Source organism: Pleurodeles waltl, chromosome 3_1 (assembly GCF_031143425.1).
Source record: "Pleurodeles waltl isolate 20211129_DDA chromosome 3_1, aPleWal1.hap1.20221129, whole genome shotgun sequence".
Classification (NCBI taxonomy): Eukaryota; Metazoa; Chordata; class Amphibia; order Caudata; family Salamandridae; genus Pleurodeles; species Pleurodeles waltl.
In genome coordinates, this window is record NC_090440.1 from 1,039,948,302 (window position 1) to 1,039,962,486 (window position 14,185).

General features: G+C 43.9%; 1 protein-coding gene across 3 annotated transcripts in view; it reads left to right on the forward strand.

Moving 5' to 3' along the window:
• Window positions 1–14,185, forward strand: part of C3_1H2orf76 (chromosome 3_1 C2orf76 homolog) — a 141,878-nt gene that overhangs the window by 66,016 nt on the left and 61,677 nt on the right. For all 3 annotated transcript variants that reach the window (XM_069224330.1, XM_069224331.1, XM_069224332.1), the window contains 2 exons: window positions 1,895–2,050; window positions 2,765–2,815. In XM_069224330.1, coding sequence (XP_069080431.1) covers window positions 1,918–2,050; window positions 2,765–2,815 — 184 coding nt within the window. In that variant the 5' untranslated portion in view covers window positions 1,895–1,917. The remainder of the gene's footprint in view (window positions 1–1,894; window positions 2,051–2,764; window positions 2,816–14,185) is intronic.

The window sequence follows — 14,185 nt, forward strand, 5'->3', positions numbered from 1 at the left end:
TGTATTTAGACCATTTCTGCCCCCCTTGGGGGCAAATCGGCCGATTTTTGGTCAATCTGCTCCCAAGGGGGGCAGAAACCACTAGGCACCGGGGATCTTTTTTTTTGCGCCGTCACGCAAGGGGAGCGACCCCGTAGGCAAGGGTCGCTCCCTAGGGGGTTTGGGGGGGAAAATTTATTTTAGGCCATTTCTGCCCCCCCTGGGGCCGGCTGAGCTAGAGGCCAAAATCCACAGGTAGGCACTTTGCAAAAAACACCTCTGTTTTCTGTGAAAAAATGTGATGTGTCCACGTTGTGCTTTGGGCCTTTCCTTTCGTGGGCGCTACACACAAGTGAGGTACCATTTTTATCGTGAGACTTGGGGGAACGTAGAGTAGCAAAACAAGTGTTATTGCCCCTTGTCTTTCTCTACATTTTTTCCTTCCAAATATAAGAGAGTGTGTCTCTATTTGAGAAATGCCCTGTAATTCACATGCTGATATGGGCACCCCGGAATTCAGAGATGTGCAAATAACCACTGCTCCTCAACACCTTATCTTGTGCCCATTTTGGAAATACAAAGGTTTTCTTTATAGCTATTTTTTACTCTTTATATTTCAGCAAATGAATTACTGTATATCCGGTATAGAATGAAAACCCACTGCAGGGTGCAGGTCATTTATTGGCTCTGGGTACCTAGAGTTCTTGATGAACCTACAAGCCCTATATATCCCCGCAACCAGAAGAGTCCAGCAGACGTAACGGTACATTGCTTTAAAAAATCTGACATTGCAGAAAAAAGTTAGAGTAAAACGTAGAGAAAAATTACAGTTTTTTTCACCTCAATTTTAATATTTTATTTTTTTCAGTTGTTATTTTCTGTAGGAAACCCTTGTAGGATCTACACAAATTACCCCTTGCTGAATTCAAAAGTTTGTCTACTTTTCAGAAATGTTTCGGTTTCTGGGATCCAGCATTGGTTTCACACCCATTTCTGTCACTGACTGGAAGGAGGCTGAAAGCACACAAAAATCGTAAAAATGGGGTAGGTCCCAGTAAAATGCCAAAATTGTGTTGAAAAATTGGGTTTTCTGATTCAAGTCTGCCTGTTCCTGAAAGCTGGGAAGCTGGTGATTTTAGCACTGCAAACCCTTTGTTGTTGCCATTTTCAGGGAAAAAAACACAAGCCTTCTTCTGCAGCCCCTTTTCCCCATTTGTTTAAAAAAAACGAAATTTTCACTGTATTTTGGCTAATTTCTTGGCCTCCTTCTGGGGAACCCACAAAGTCTGGGTACCTCTAGAATCCCTAGGATGTTGGAAAAAAAGGACGCAAATTTGGCGTGGGTAGCTTCTGTGAACAAAAAGTTATGAGGGCCTAAGCGCGAACTGCCCCAAATAGCCAAAAAAAGGCTCGGCACAGGAGGGGGAAAAGGCCTGGCAGCGAAGGGGATAAATGATACATACGAAAACGAACTTGATTTTCATGTGGCTTAGGCTTAATCATGACACTGAATGCTGATAGTAGAACGAATACTTGCTTTCTAAAATGATTTAAATTAACAAAAAGATTTAGATATGTCTATGTCTGAAAATATTTTCCAGTATTCTACAAGAAACGACCCAAAAGTTATGTTTTCAGATCATGTCAGTTTAACTTTAATTCCCAAAGTCCTCAGTGAACTGTATTTACTTAACCCGGAACGTCTTGGAAAAGAACTGTTTTCTTGCAGATGAGTCATCCACAATTCATTGTTTTCCATATCACTTGCATTATATGATTCAAATTTGCTAGCGCGTATTCTCCATCTAAAATCACATATTTTTGTTTTAACTTTGTATAGTGTATATATTTGTGCGAAAATTACATTTGTAGCATTTGTGAATGTAATTTAAAACCTTCTGCCTATTTCTTCTAGGTTCTCATTAATTGTTTGTTTCCATGTCGTCAGAAGAAGTGACTATTACCGTTCGTCTGGTGCGCTCCTTTGAGCACCGCAACTTCAAACCCATAATATATCACAATGTGGACTTGAATCAAACTGTAAAAGAATTCATCACGCACGTGCAGAATGGTATGAAGCTGGTGCTTATTGTATATTTTCTGATTCATGGTGTCTTTTCCAGGTGTTTGTTCCTCAGATCTATTGCTTGATTATTTGAAATGGCAAAGTAGATGTTTAACAAGAATTTATAAAAGACATTTAAATGCGCAACAATTTTTTATAGCTTTTGAAATATATGGTGTCATTTTGTATAACATCTATAGAAAGGGTTTTCTTAGTTACCCAAAGTTAAGCAACGTACTAGTCAGACCGACATATAAAACACTGGTCAATGCTTAACCTGAAAATGCTTAACACTGAACTAGATCAGACAATGTCCACCTTGCCTCATGCCATCCCTGTGCCTTTTTCATTTCCAGTTGTGCTGAAAAGATGTAATACTGAAGTGTTATTATGAGGCATGAATATATTTTGCCACCACGGCACTCCACTCTTTTTTTTTTCCCCCTTGACCTTCATGAACACCCCCCCGCTACAGGTTCAGAACTCGGCAAACTCTTTGGAAAAAATTGCCAGAGGATCCTATGCACTTGTGTCATACCTAGCTCCTCTAACTTCTCCAGATCGGACTCTGTTAGCTCTGGTTACACCAGTGGCTTTTTGTTAATGATACTCTTGTCAAGTTTTGTTGAGTACAGTATACTTTATTAAGATATACACATTTACTGTAATGGGAAGGTGTAGCTTCCTGGTGATTTGTGACTGTGTGCCTTTCTGTTACAGATGTGCCTATGAGACCAGGGCTTCCACCTCCGTTTAAAAAATATACATATGGTAGGTAAAAAATAATGCACAAGCCCTTTGATGTACCCTTTGGTTTTCTTTTTAAGTGACGCCTAGCTAATTCTTTTTATGTGTAGCCTATCTAATGTGCTCTTTACTGCGTGATCCTGAATACCTGTTAACATGGCTTGATTGTCACTACCTGTAGTGCCAATTATATCTACATGGAGTTTTTTTTTTTTTTTTTATATTGCCAGACATCAGGATAAATCTTAGTCCTAAGTCCTCGCCAAGTTCAATAACATTTCTGAGGCATGCCTTGCTACCAGAGTTACCTGCAGTAAGAAATAAGATGCATATGCATGTATTAATGGTTTTATGTTGAGGAGGATCATGGGACACTAGCTTGTTAGAATATTCACTGTAGTTTTAATATTTTCTAGGGGCATGTTTCGTATGGCTTTCTCTGAATTCAGTCCCGAAGTTGGAAAACATTTCATTGTAACAAAAAGCATTTTTGCCGACAACTTTTCCTGTAAGGTTGGTTTTTACATTAAGGTTAGTATCAGTAGAGATGTTAGATTGTTAGAAAATTCAGATAGATGTCTGCCACTGAACTCCAATTTAAAGTCAGACGTGTTCTCCCTGTATCATAGAATGTCTGTCATCATGGAGTTACCATATATACATGTGTAGATACTGAGTGTTTGGATGCCCTGTCCTGCAATTATCATATCAGATAGGACATGGTAAAAGAGGGTACTGAATTTCCAGTCCTGTGAAGTGAAGACTTAATCAAGCAAGCCATGCCTAAGAGCTGAAGAGCTGTTTCTCCTGATGGTAGGTGATTTGTATAGCTACAGCAGCCTTTCACAGTCTTCAGGTGAGGGTTAGTAACTTATGCTTGGCTGCTTGGAGTGCTGAAGAAGGGATCCAGGGAGGGAAAGAGAGCTGTAATTTGGCAATATTAGGAAGTAAAATGGCTTCCAAAGGGAGAGATGAGGTGAGTATGAAGAGATACTCTCAGGAGCTACTGGTCTGACAGTGGTGGAAGAGAAAGTAAAAGCTTTATGCTCCAAACTGATGCTCGCACCACACCCAGCACAACTGTTTATAGTGGATCTGAACCACATCTTCTTAGAGTACTCTTGGCTCTCTATTGGGTAGCTTGGCAAACGTGAAGCATTAAACCCTATAGGGCGCCCTGGGGGTGAATACAAGGCCTAACAGAGAGAACTTAAATATGCTATTCATGTAGAATAATTGGCCAATTACTGAAGACACTCAAGCTTAATTAGACTTCAATGGAATCTTAATGTTGGCCTGTCAGACAAGAACACCTTTGTTATTAGTAGTTTGTCTGCAGAACACCTCCTCTAGGCAAGGGCTGAACGTCATTTATATTAGGTGCTTATAGTCACCTCCTCCAAGTAGTTCCTCCAGGCAAGGGTTGGTGTATCAGGTGCATGAAGAAATGGGATGGTGTTTGCTTGGATTCTTTGTGGAGTTCCACCAGCTTAAGCATATAGACGGAATTGGAGCTCTGGAGTCCTCTAATGTCGTTTGGTAGATGGAGATTACTCTGTAGGGGTGGCAGAGGACAGTACTTATTCCAACCGGAGGAACCGCGGCATGCCAAAATTTGGAGTTGGCCATGTACTCTTAGGGCAACTCGCTACATTAACAGGAATAACCTTTCAGTATAGAAAAACAGGAATTTTGTTTTTGAAAAACAAAAAGCTAATGACCCTGGACCCAGGGAGTTTTCTTGTGTGTTTTTTTTTTTTTCTGGTTCCTTACTACTACGTTTTTCCTTACAGTGAGAGACAGGAAACAAAAGATTTTACACCATCTGCTCTAAATTGGGAGGACGGAGTAAAGTTCTTCCCCTGAAGATCCCTAGCCCTTCAGGCCGTTGGAGGAAGTAATATTTCGACAGAGCCATTGGGGCCCTGTCAAGAGAATACTAAAGTATCTGCCTGACACTAAATGACGAGGGCCGACTAAGGGTTTGGCAGACAAGGTATTCAGTTGTGTTTGTGACAAAGTACCCTCTGCCAAATTCTAAATCAGAGCGTAAGTTTAAAGTTTCTGTTGATTGTCTTTGACTTTCCTAATGGGCATACATTTTTCTCAGAATGTTTTGTATTAAGGAATGCACTCTTGTTCATTTATTTTGGAGCCCTTGGATAGATTTACGTTTCACACTAGGGCACAATTAAGTAGCTGTACCAGCTTCAGGACTTTAGGAACTGTTTAACCGACTTTTGCTGGCCAGACTCTGCAGTCTTATGCCATTCACAAAGCAGAATTACCCTCAAGGAAACTGTCCAAGTTAATAGTGTAGGAGCTTGAAAGAGCTCAAGGAAAGATCTAGCAAAGTCTTGGCCAGGGGCAGTGTTCTTGGCATTATAAAACAGAGCAGATGGTACCCAAGGTAGTTACATAGTTGACAGTAAGTGAATTTACTTAGGGAATGCTTCAAAATGTCTGGTTTAAAGTCAAGCTAGGATTGTTCTGGAATCATCAAGTCTATACAAGGACTATCAAATAACCCTTCATCTATCCTCTTTGTTGTGATTTTGAAGATTGAATGTCTGCAATGTCCCAAGCATCATGTGGCTACTTTATTTAAAACTTTTCACAGTGCCTAAAAATCTATATTTATTTTTTTCCACAAATATTGAGGGTAGAAGAAACTGAAAGAGAAGCCGTACCAGTCAGCTCACTGAGCGAATAGTAATATCTAGGGCATGTACCTCCTTTATTGTAATCTAGTTATGTGGAAGCAGTAGCTCAAAACTATATTTTGTGTTCACTGTTGTCGAATGTTCAGTCTGAATGGACCAGCGATTATTTTTTAGAAATGTGGATTATTTTACCATTGAGACTGATAGGTGAATTGAGAGCACTACAAACCAGATGCTACTTTGCAGTAGCAATGAAGGGCTCGTCTGTAAATAAGCAACCTATCCCTTATATTGTGAGTCGAAAGTTTTGTGTTTCTTTTACTTCATCACCCTTATCCTAATATGATATAGTCTAGTTCAGGAGGGATTTATGATGGGTTTGATGAAAGGTAAGAACGTTCTGTGAGTCCTTGAAACTTTATTCTATCTTCTTGGAGTTCTCATAATATTCTGCAAAAGCTTTGCCAAACTGTCCAGTTGAAGACCAAATTTATTAGTTGGAAACGGCACCCCATAAAAAAATCAACCTTACGTTTCAAGTTCAAAGTAACAATTCGTTTTATTCTCTACAGTAATTTTGTGTACAGACTATTGCCCTCGTATGTACAGACCAGTAAGGGCTTTGCAGGGAGGAAGTATACTGAGGCTACCTACTAAAAGATTTGAAATTCTGACATGTCCCTACCATCCCAGTGTCCTCACATTCTCTTGGCTGAAAAGAAGCTTCAACACAGAACAGACTTTGAGCTGGATGGAAGGGGAGTGGTATTGTAAACTTTCCAGATCTATCCATCATATAAGGTGAGCAGTCTAGATCTGTCCTCTATTATGATACATTCACAATTAATGGGGGTGACGAAATGACAGGGAAAGGGGTTCAGAACTGTATGTTTGCTGGAAGTGGCTGGTCTGTACTATTTACACAGTCCTTCCTGACCCATTCACAGTTCTGCTTACGTCTTCCAGTTTATGAACAATAAACTGACTTAGCAAGAAGGTAGCTAGACAGGACTGTCAAAAGATCCAGAGGAAGGGTCAAGCAAGGACTATCCCACGTCCTTCCGAACAGCTGATAGTCCTAAACCACCACCATTTATCTTTTTTAAAATATTTTATATTCCAAGCATTATATAATCTCTTCTCATGGGTACTTCTGCCTTCAGGTTCCTCACATTTGTATTCTCTCCAAGTGAAATACTGGATCTGAAAAAGTAACAGCTCTTCTGCAACAGTAAGTGGTGCTCACCTCCATCTCGACATCTGGTTCCACCTCAGCCATTAAATCATCAGAGTGTGCTTATTTCCTCACCGTTACAGATCAGAGTGGCTCTCTCTGGAATGTTTTTCTTCATAAAAGTTGGGTTTTGAAGTGTTAGGCAGGATGCCTCTATGAAAACAGTCATGATTCAAACACTGTCAGGCCAATCATGGAGAAATTGTGGACCTTGGGTGCTAAGCACAACTCAAAGTTGTGTGTGTGTATATGCTCTAAAGCCATTAAAGTGCAGGAGGCAAAACTCCTATGGTGCAGGTGTGCAGCGTGCCAGGCCCGCTGTTAGTCCCTCTCTTGGTCAAAGTCCAGGTCATTACCCTCATCGAAGTCTTCTAAGGACAAGAAGAGGAAGCACAAAAAGAAGGGTTGGGATTCTTTGGCATCCAGGCAACAATCTTGCTCCATGGGTAGGTTACGGTGCCATTCTCCTACCTGGCCAAATCCTTCCTAGAACCAGAGTTGATGGGAGCTACCCTGGTGTTGGAGATGGCTTTGGCCTCCAAGCCAACCCTGCTGAACTACCTCTTATAGCAGAAAACAAATCTAATGTCCTTATGGAAATTATTTAGCCAGCTTTGCTTCCATTTAACGTGCCTAAAATAGCCACCATTTTGGCAGCGTGAGGCAAACCTTCTGTAGCAGCGGTTAGTCTCTAGAGTGCCTAGAGTTACCGGCTAGCGCTGGAGGACCCCAGCTTTCTCTCAGCTCACTCTTTTCTTGAAAGTCTTGCCATCCAATCTCATTCCTGACTCTGCACTACAGGCTTCTCAGGAGATATTCAGGCAGATTTGATGGACATGCGTTTTGATGGCCCTTGCCTCTTTCAAAGAAAGGTGAATCAGCCCTTGAACATATTAAGCAGGTGTGACCCATGACTCATTCTCTGGGATTGGCTTCCCAGCTCAGGCTTTTCAGTTACTCTAGTGGTATGCCTCATCATCTGAGGAGCCCCGTGAAGTAGATCAAACAGTAGCCAAACCAATTTTTTGGCAGTAGAGGGAATGTGGCAGATCCAATCCAAGTGATGTTAAAGTCACCACCAACCCTAGTCCTCCTCCTCCCCACTTTATGTACGTCCTCCCTTTCCTGGAGTTGTCAGCCCCAGACCCTTCTCTCATCTCACCCAGTCAGACAGTCCCATATTGTCAAAAGGAAGATCTGGCCCTTCTGAACAAAAATGCCAATGAGCTAATCTCAGAACATTGGGCATGGATGTTACTGATTCGGTTTTCTAGAGTCCAAGAAAGATAGCTGCCTTCATCCCATTCTCATCCTCCGGTCTTGAATACATTTTGCCACAAGGAGAAATTCAAAATGTTTTCCCTCATCCAGGTCCTGTTGGCTCTGGAACTAGAAGACTGGGCGGTATCCTTCGATTTGCAAGATGTGTATTTTCACTTTTTGATCCTGCAGTTGCACATGCATTTTTGCTTCACTCAGTTTCGGATTGACATCAGCACCTTGAGTTTTCACCACAGTGATAGCAGTGGCTGCAGGACAAGGACATCAGTATTCATATATCTCAGTGATTGGCTGCAAAATGCAGACTTGTCACAGCTAGTGTCAGAACATATGAATGCCACAGCCACCCTGCTTTGTAACTTAAGGTTTACCATCAAGTCTCACACTGAGCCCTTGCAGTGCCTTCTTTTAATCACTACGGTGTTGGACACATCAACACACCAGGGCCTTCCCACCTCCCAAAAGGATTTGGGACATTAAGGATAAGATTCTGATGTTTCAAGAGAGATCTCTTTTGATGATCCGGCTCTTCTTTCGCCTGGTAGGCCTTCTGGCTTTTTGCATACTTTTGGTTACTCATGCTCACTGGCTCATGCACACCCTTCAGTGGTGTTTCCACCAACTTCAGTGGTCTCAACAATGGGGTGCACTGCCAACAACATATTCCAATCGCCTTTGAGACAGTGACAGATCTTTATTATAGGTTGATAGAGGAGAATTTCAGCTGTGGAAGACATTTCCACCATCCACAAGCAGTGGCCATGGTGGTGCTGGATGCCTCTCCTCTAGGTTTAGGCGCACATTTGGAGGATTTGGAGATCATGGAACCAGTAAAACAAAGGTGCCATATCAATCTGCTTTGACAATGCTACCGCAATGTGTTATGTCAGCATACATGGCATCATGGTTTGTGCTCTGTGCCAAGAAGCATTGTGGTTGTGAGCTTAAGCTCAGGCTCATTGAATGTGTTTGATACCAACCCCTTGACTTGGTGCTGAATGCAAGGTCCGATAACCTGAGTTTGCGTCAGTTTGCTGCATAAGTGATGCCTCAATCCAGAGGTCGTACATTCCATCTTTTCCTTCTGGAGCATCCCTCTGGTGACCCTGTTTGCACTTACGAAATATGCATTGTCTCTGTTCTTCACCTGCCAATTTCCAGTACAAGGTGTTTGAGGGGACATTATGTCTGAACTGGGACTCCCCTGTATTATGCATTTCCTCCCATTATTCAATGTTCTGAGGAAGTTTGCCAGGATTAGGCAAAAATTATTCTGATTGAACCAGACTAGCCGTAGATGGTTTGATATGTGAACCTGTTACTTTTCTCCTGCTTTCTTTTAGGATGAACCACTTTTTAATGTCAGAGGGGTAGGCTCTGCACCACAGCCTCAAGAGCCTCCTTTATTCCTGAAGATTGAGTTATTTTTTTTTTTACTCCAGAGGGGTGGTCGTCATTCTGTTGCTGCATCTCCAATTTACGAAATCTGTCTAGTCTGGGCTTTGAGCCTGTTACGTATCCTTATGCTCTGGTGAGTACATTGACCTCTCTAAGGGGCATCTTTGTCAGACGTGTTACACTTCACATCTTCTTGTGCATGACAAGGTTTCACAATGGTTGCACAAGCTGTGATGTGGTTTCTCGAAGGGCTCTCTTACATGTTTCCCAATAGTTATGCATTTATGCTTCAGTTGGCCCTTAACTGGGCTTCCAGTGTCGTGTTGGGGTCTCCATTTGCATTGCATTGCATTGCAGCTGCTAACTCCCCCCCTCCTACCCAACTCCCTATACCCCCTCCCTGCACTGTCCATTCAAGGCTTCTTTTCTGGACAAGCTAGTTTTTTTTTTTTTATAAACAATCTTATTGGTTTTTGAAGATACAGGAAAGTACACCACAGTGTAGGAGACCTATGAAGATAATAAGATTCAGTACATGTAGAAAATCGTACACCTTGAGAAGCGATTAAACAAAACAAAATCTGGCCACACCCGCCAATCCCATGTCTCTTGTGTCCTCGAAAGTTCATGGTAGGAGACCCAGCCATTTCCCCCACACCTTTGTATGTTTGCGTGGACATCCTCTCGCCTCATAAACTGGCCTTTCTTGGCTAGCGCACCAGTCAACCCCGTGCTTCCACTTCAGAAGGGACAGAGCAGTGGAGGAGTTCCAGTGCACTGCAATGTCTCATTTTGCCACCATCAGCGAAGTACCCATAAAAAGTCTCTGTCCTCGATTTCCCCCATTCCCTCCATCACACCCAACAAAACCAATGCCGGAGACAGCTGCCGCCCCCATCCCACCACTACATGCAGGCCGAAAAAGCCTCTGCCAATTTAACACAATTTGGGGGCATCCCCATACCATGTGGAAAAAATCTGCCGGTTCCCCCCCCCCCCCCCACCCCCCATACACCAGGGGCAATTGAGGGAGGTTTGTAGCCCAGCTCGATGCAGTCGGGCCGGAGAGAGGTATGCCCTGTACAGAAGTACGGTTGTATCAATCTCAATCTGGGTGATATGGTTATCAACCTGGGTGCCATCAATGCATCCCATCAGTCCTCTTCCTCCAGAGGACCCAACCAACCTTCCCAGCGGGCCCGAAGATGATCCAAGTCCCCCAGAGTATCATTAATTAGCATTCTATAGAGCTGGGAGATAACTTCCCTTCCCTAGAGCTCCCATCAGTACTTTAGCCTCTAGCGGGCTATGTTCTGGTATCATGTAGACGCATGGTAAGTGTATGTGAAGGGCATGTCAAAGCTGGAGGTATTTATAAAACTGTGTGTGGGCAGGCTGATGAGTAGCCTGAAGGTCCTGAAAGGATCTCATGGATCCTCCCTTCCACACCCATACAAATCTGCTGATTCCTTCAGCCAGTTACCATGCCATGGGGGGGGTCTGCTGGGTAAACAGATTCTCCCAATGCGTATGCTGTTAAGCTGCCGGCCAGGCAAGAAAGACCCACCCTGGTCATGAGGGACTGGTGAGCCATAAAGAAGAGCTAATATCCGAGGAAAACTCAAAGGTGTCAGCTCAAGCTGATAAGCCGGGTCCACCCAGACCCCATTAAACCAGTCGTGAATGACCAGCAACTGTGTTGCCAAGTAGTACAGTTGTAGGTTGGCCATGCCCATCCCCCCCTTTGTATGTACCCCTCTGATAATACTGTAGCACAATGTGGTGTCTCGTACCATGCCAAAGAAAGGGGGCTGCCGCTCTATACAGGGCCCAGAACCACGAGCAAGGCTTTGGAAGCGGAAAATTCTGAAGAGTATACAAGAACCATGGCAAAATCATCATTTTATATAAGGCTACGCAGCCCAAAACATTTAATGGCAGGGATTGCTACATCGCCAAGCCTGCTTTCGCCCGAGATGCCAGTGGGGTCTTGCTCAGGGCCCATGTCGGCTCAGGAAGGAGAGTCACCTAGACCCCCAAATATTTAAATCTCAGTCGACGGATAGGGACCTGGTCTTGCCAGTCATAGAAGTCACGTGTAGGGACCAGTGGCACCAGCACCGACTTAGCCAGGTTCCTTCACAAGCCTGATGCCTCCTTAAAGCAATGCAACAAATGAAGGTTCCGCTGGCCAGTTTCACTGGGGTTTACCATGTATAACAGAATGTCATCAGCGTACAATGCCATGCAGTCCTTGTGCGTGTGGTCGCACCTCCACTCGCAGTTTATTGGGTCCATCCTAATCAGGCGAGCTAAGGGCTCAACCGCCAGAGCAAATAGCAGTGGGGATAAAGGACAGCCCTGACGCGTCCTTCGACAAATGGAAAAGGCAAAGGATAACTTATTGTTCACCCTAATCCGGGCTACTGGATAGATGTACAGGGCCTGGACCATCCGGCAAAATCTTGGCTCCATGCCCATCCGGACTAGCACCAAACTCAAGTAGTCCCAGTCCACTGTGTCAAAGGCCTATTCAAAATCATTAAAAAGGAGTGCTAAATCAGAGGGAATGCGGTGACGCTGAGCCAATGAAACATGGTGACGACGTATACAATGACGCGTACTCTAGTAGGTCATAAAGCCGCATTGGTCAGGGTGGATCAGAAGTGACAGGACCCTCTTGAGGTGGGTTGCCAGAATTTTGGCATAGATTTTTATGTCATTATTAATAAATGAGATTGGTCTTTAGTCTGCGCAAGACCTGGTCGGCGGCTGCGTCTTGGGGAGCACCACTATGGTGGCCGTATCCATTCTGTCCGGAAATGAACCAGTCTGGGCCATTTTGTCATAGAGGGCCTGCAAGTGCGGTATCACCCCTTCTTTAAACATTTTGTAGAATTCCAGCGGAAACCCATCGGGTCCAGGAGTTTTCCCCGCCCCCAGTTCCTTAATTGCCTCACTTATTTCCACCCCAGTTACAGATTTGTCAAGGTTGTCTGTCCGTTTGTGACAACACCGGGTGGGGGGCGTTGTTCAAGAATTGTGGGGTGTGTTCTGGGATAATTGTCAAGGACGCTTTGTATGATTTGCTGTAGTAAGAGGCGAAAGTTGCTGCTACTTCTTGCAGCTTTGTGACCACCTTCCCCCATGTTGCTAATCTCGGGGATTATTCTAGATGGTGTGATACCAACCAATAAAGCAGTTTCCCATTTTTGTCTCCCCATCCACATACACGAGCAGTGGAAGCACGCCATAAATGTCTTGCTGCTTCCGAAGAGGGGTCGCGTATCTCCTCCCGTGTGAGCATGAGATGCCTATTCAGTTCCTCAGTGTGCTGTGTGGATTGTTTAGCCTCCAGATAGAGGGCTCTGGCTTCCAAATTAGAAATATGAAGTCTCTGGGCTTGCTCCCGGGTGCAGACCAGTCCACTTGCAGCCCCCCTTAGCACAGCTTCATACACTCCCCATAGGGTACCCACCGATGGGACGGAGTACATGTTTACAGAAAAGTATTCCTCAATAGCTGCCTGTATTTGTTGGGCAAAGAGTTTGTGTTGTAGGTACCATGCATTCAGCCATCACATCAGGTGGTCAACCGCCAAAGCGGACCCTAGCACGAGCATGATCGGAGATACCCCTAGAGAGGATCTCAATGTGCGTAAGTTGGCTGCAGTCTGTAGCCAACAAGAGAATGAAATCTATTCTACATTGCATTCGGTGTGCTGCCGAGGTGTGTGTAAACCGAATTTGTCGCGGGTGCCAGGTTCTCCAAGCATCACATAGCCCCAAGGATGCTGTCCAGTTTACCAGGTTGGAGGCTGCTGCCTGCCTGTGGTGTAGTGGATGTCCCGAAGCGTGGACAAGCTAGTTTTTAAGGGTAAAAGCTTCATTCCTTCCAGTGGTTGTGCTCTGTTCAGTGTGGACCAATCTATTACTCTGCCTATATTTTATTCCCCATTTCATTCTACTAAGAAGTAAGAGAGACTCCATCATTTGGATCCTTGTAGAGCTGTCCGCTATTTACACATATAGGACCCTGTAATTCTGAACTGATGAGCACCTATTGATATGCGGTGCCAGAAAGAACAAGATTGTCCAGAAGAGGACACAGTCCAGATAGTTTGTGCTATACATTAAGATTTGCTATGCCCTTCTCAGGAAGGAACCTCGTGAAGCTATCAGGGCTTATTCCACAGGTCAAAAGCAACTACTTGAGGCTTGTCCAGAAGAGTCCCTATCTCAGCCATATATCGGGTTGCAATGTGGTTCTTGATCCACACCTTTACAAAGCATTATTGCTTAGACTTGGAAGTCTGCAGGATGGCCATTTTGCAAGGTCTGTACTGCTGGATGTCTTGGGGTGACAACCTTCTGTGACCTGCCACCTCAGTGGGGCATTGCTGTGGTAGTGATTCAAAGGTGAGAAATGTGTGGGGAGAAGTATCCATCAGAAAAACAAGTTATTTGCTTTCGGTAGCAATCTTTTTGGTGGATGCTATACGGGGAAATTCCTCCCTGATCCCTTCCACCTCCCCTTTTTGGAGGATCAACGGACCAGGTTTATCAATAAGGTTTGAATTTATTTTTTCGTACACTGCCTAATCATTTTTCCATTGCTTTGGCATTGTCTGTAGAAAGTGCCTACCTGGATCCCTCACCCATTCTTCAGACATCAGGAAACCTCCATCTATATAGTTTACTTTAACTAGCCTCAAAATTGTAGCTGAGCTCCACGAATGGGAATTGCAATTCTCCCTTCTCTCTAGTCAGTTTTAAGGTTTCCAGTTTCTCTGTACTGCGCTTAGCCCTACGGAGAATT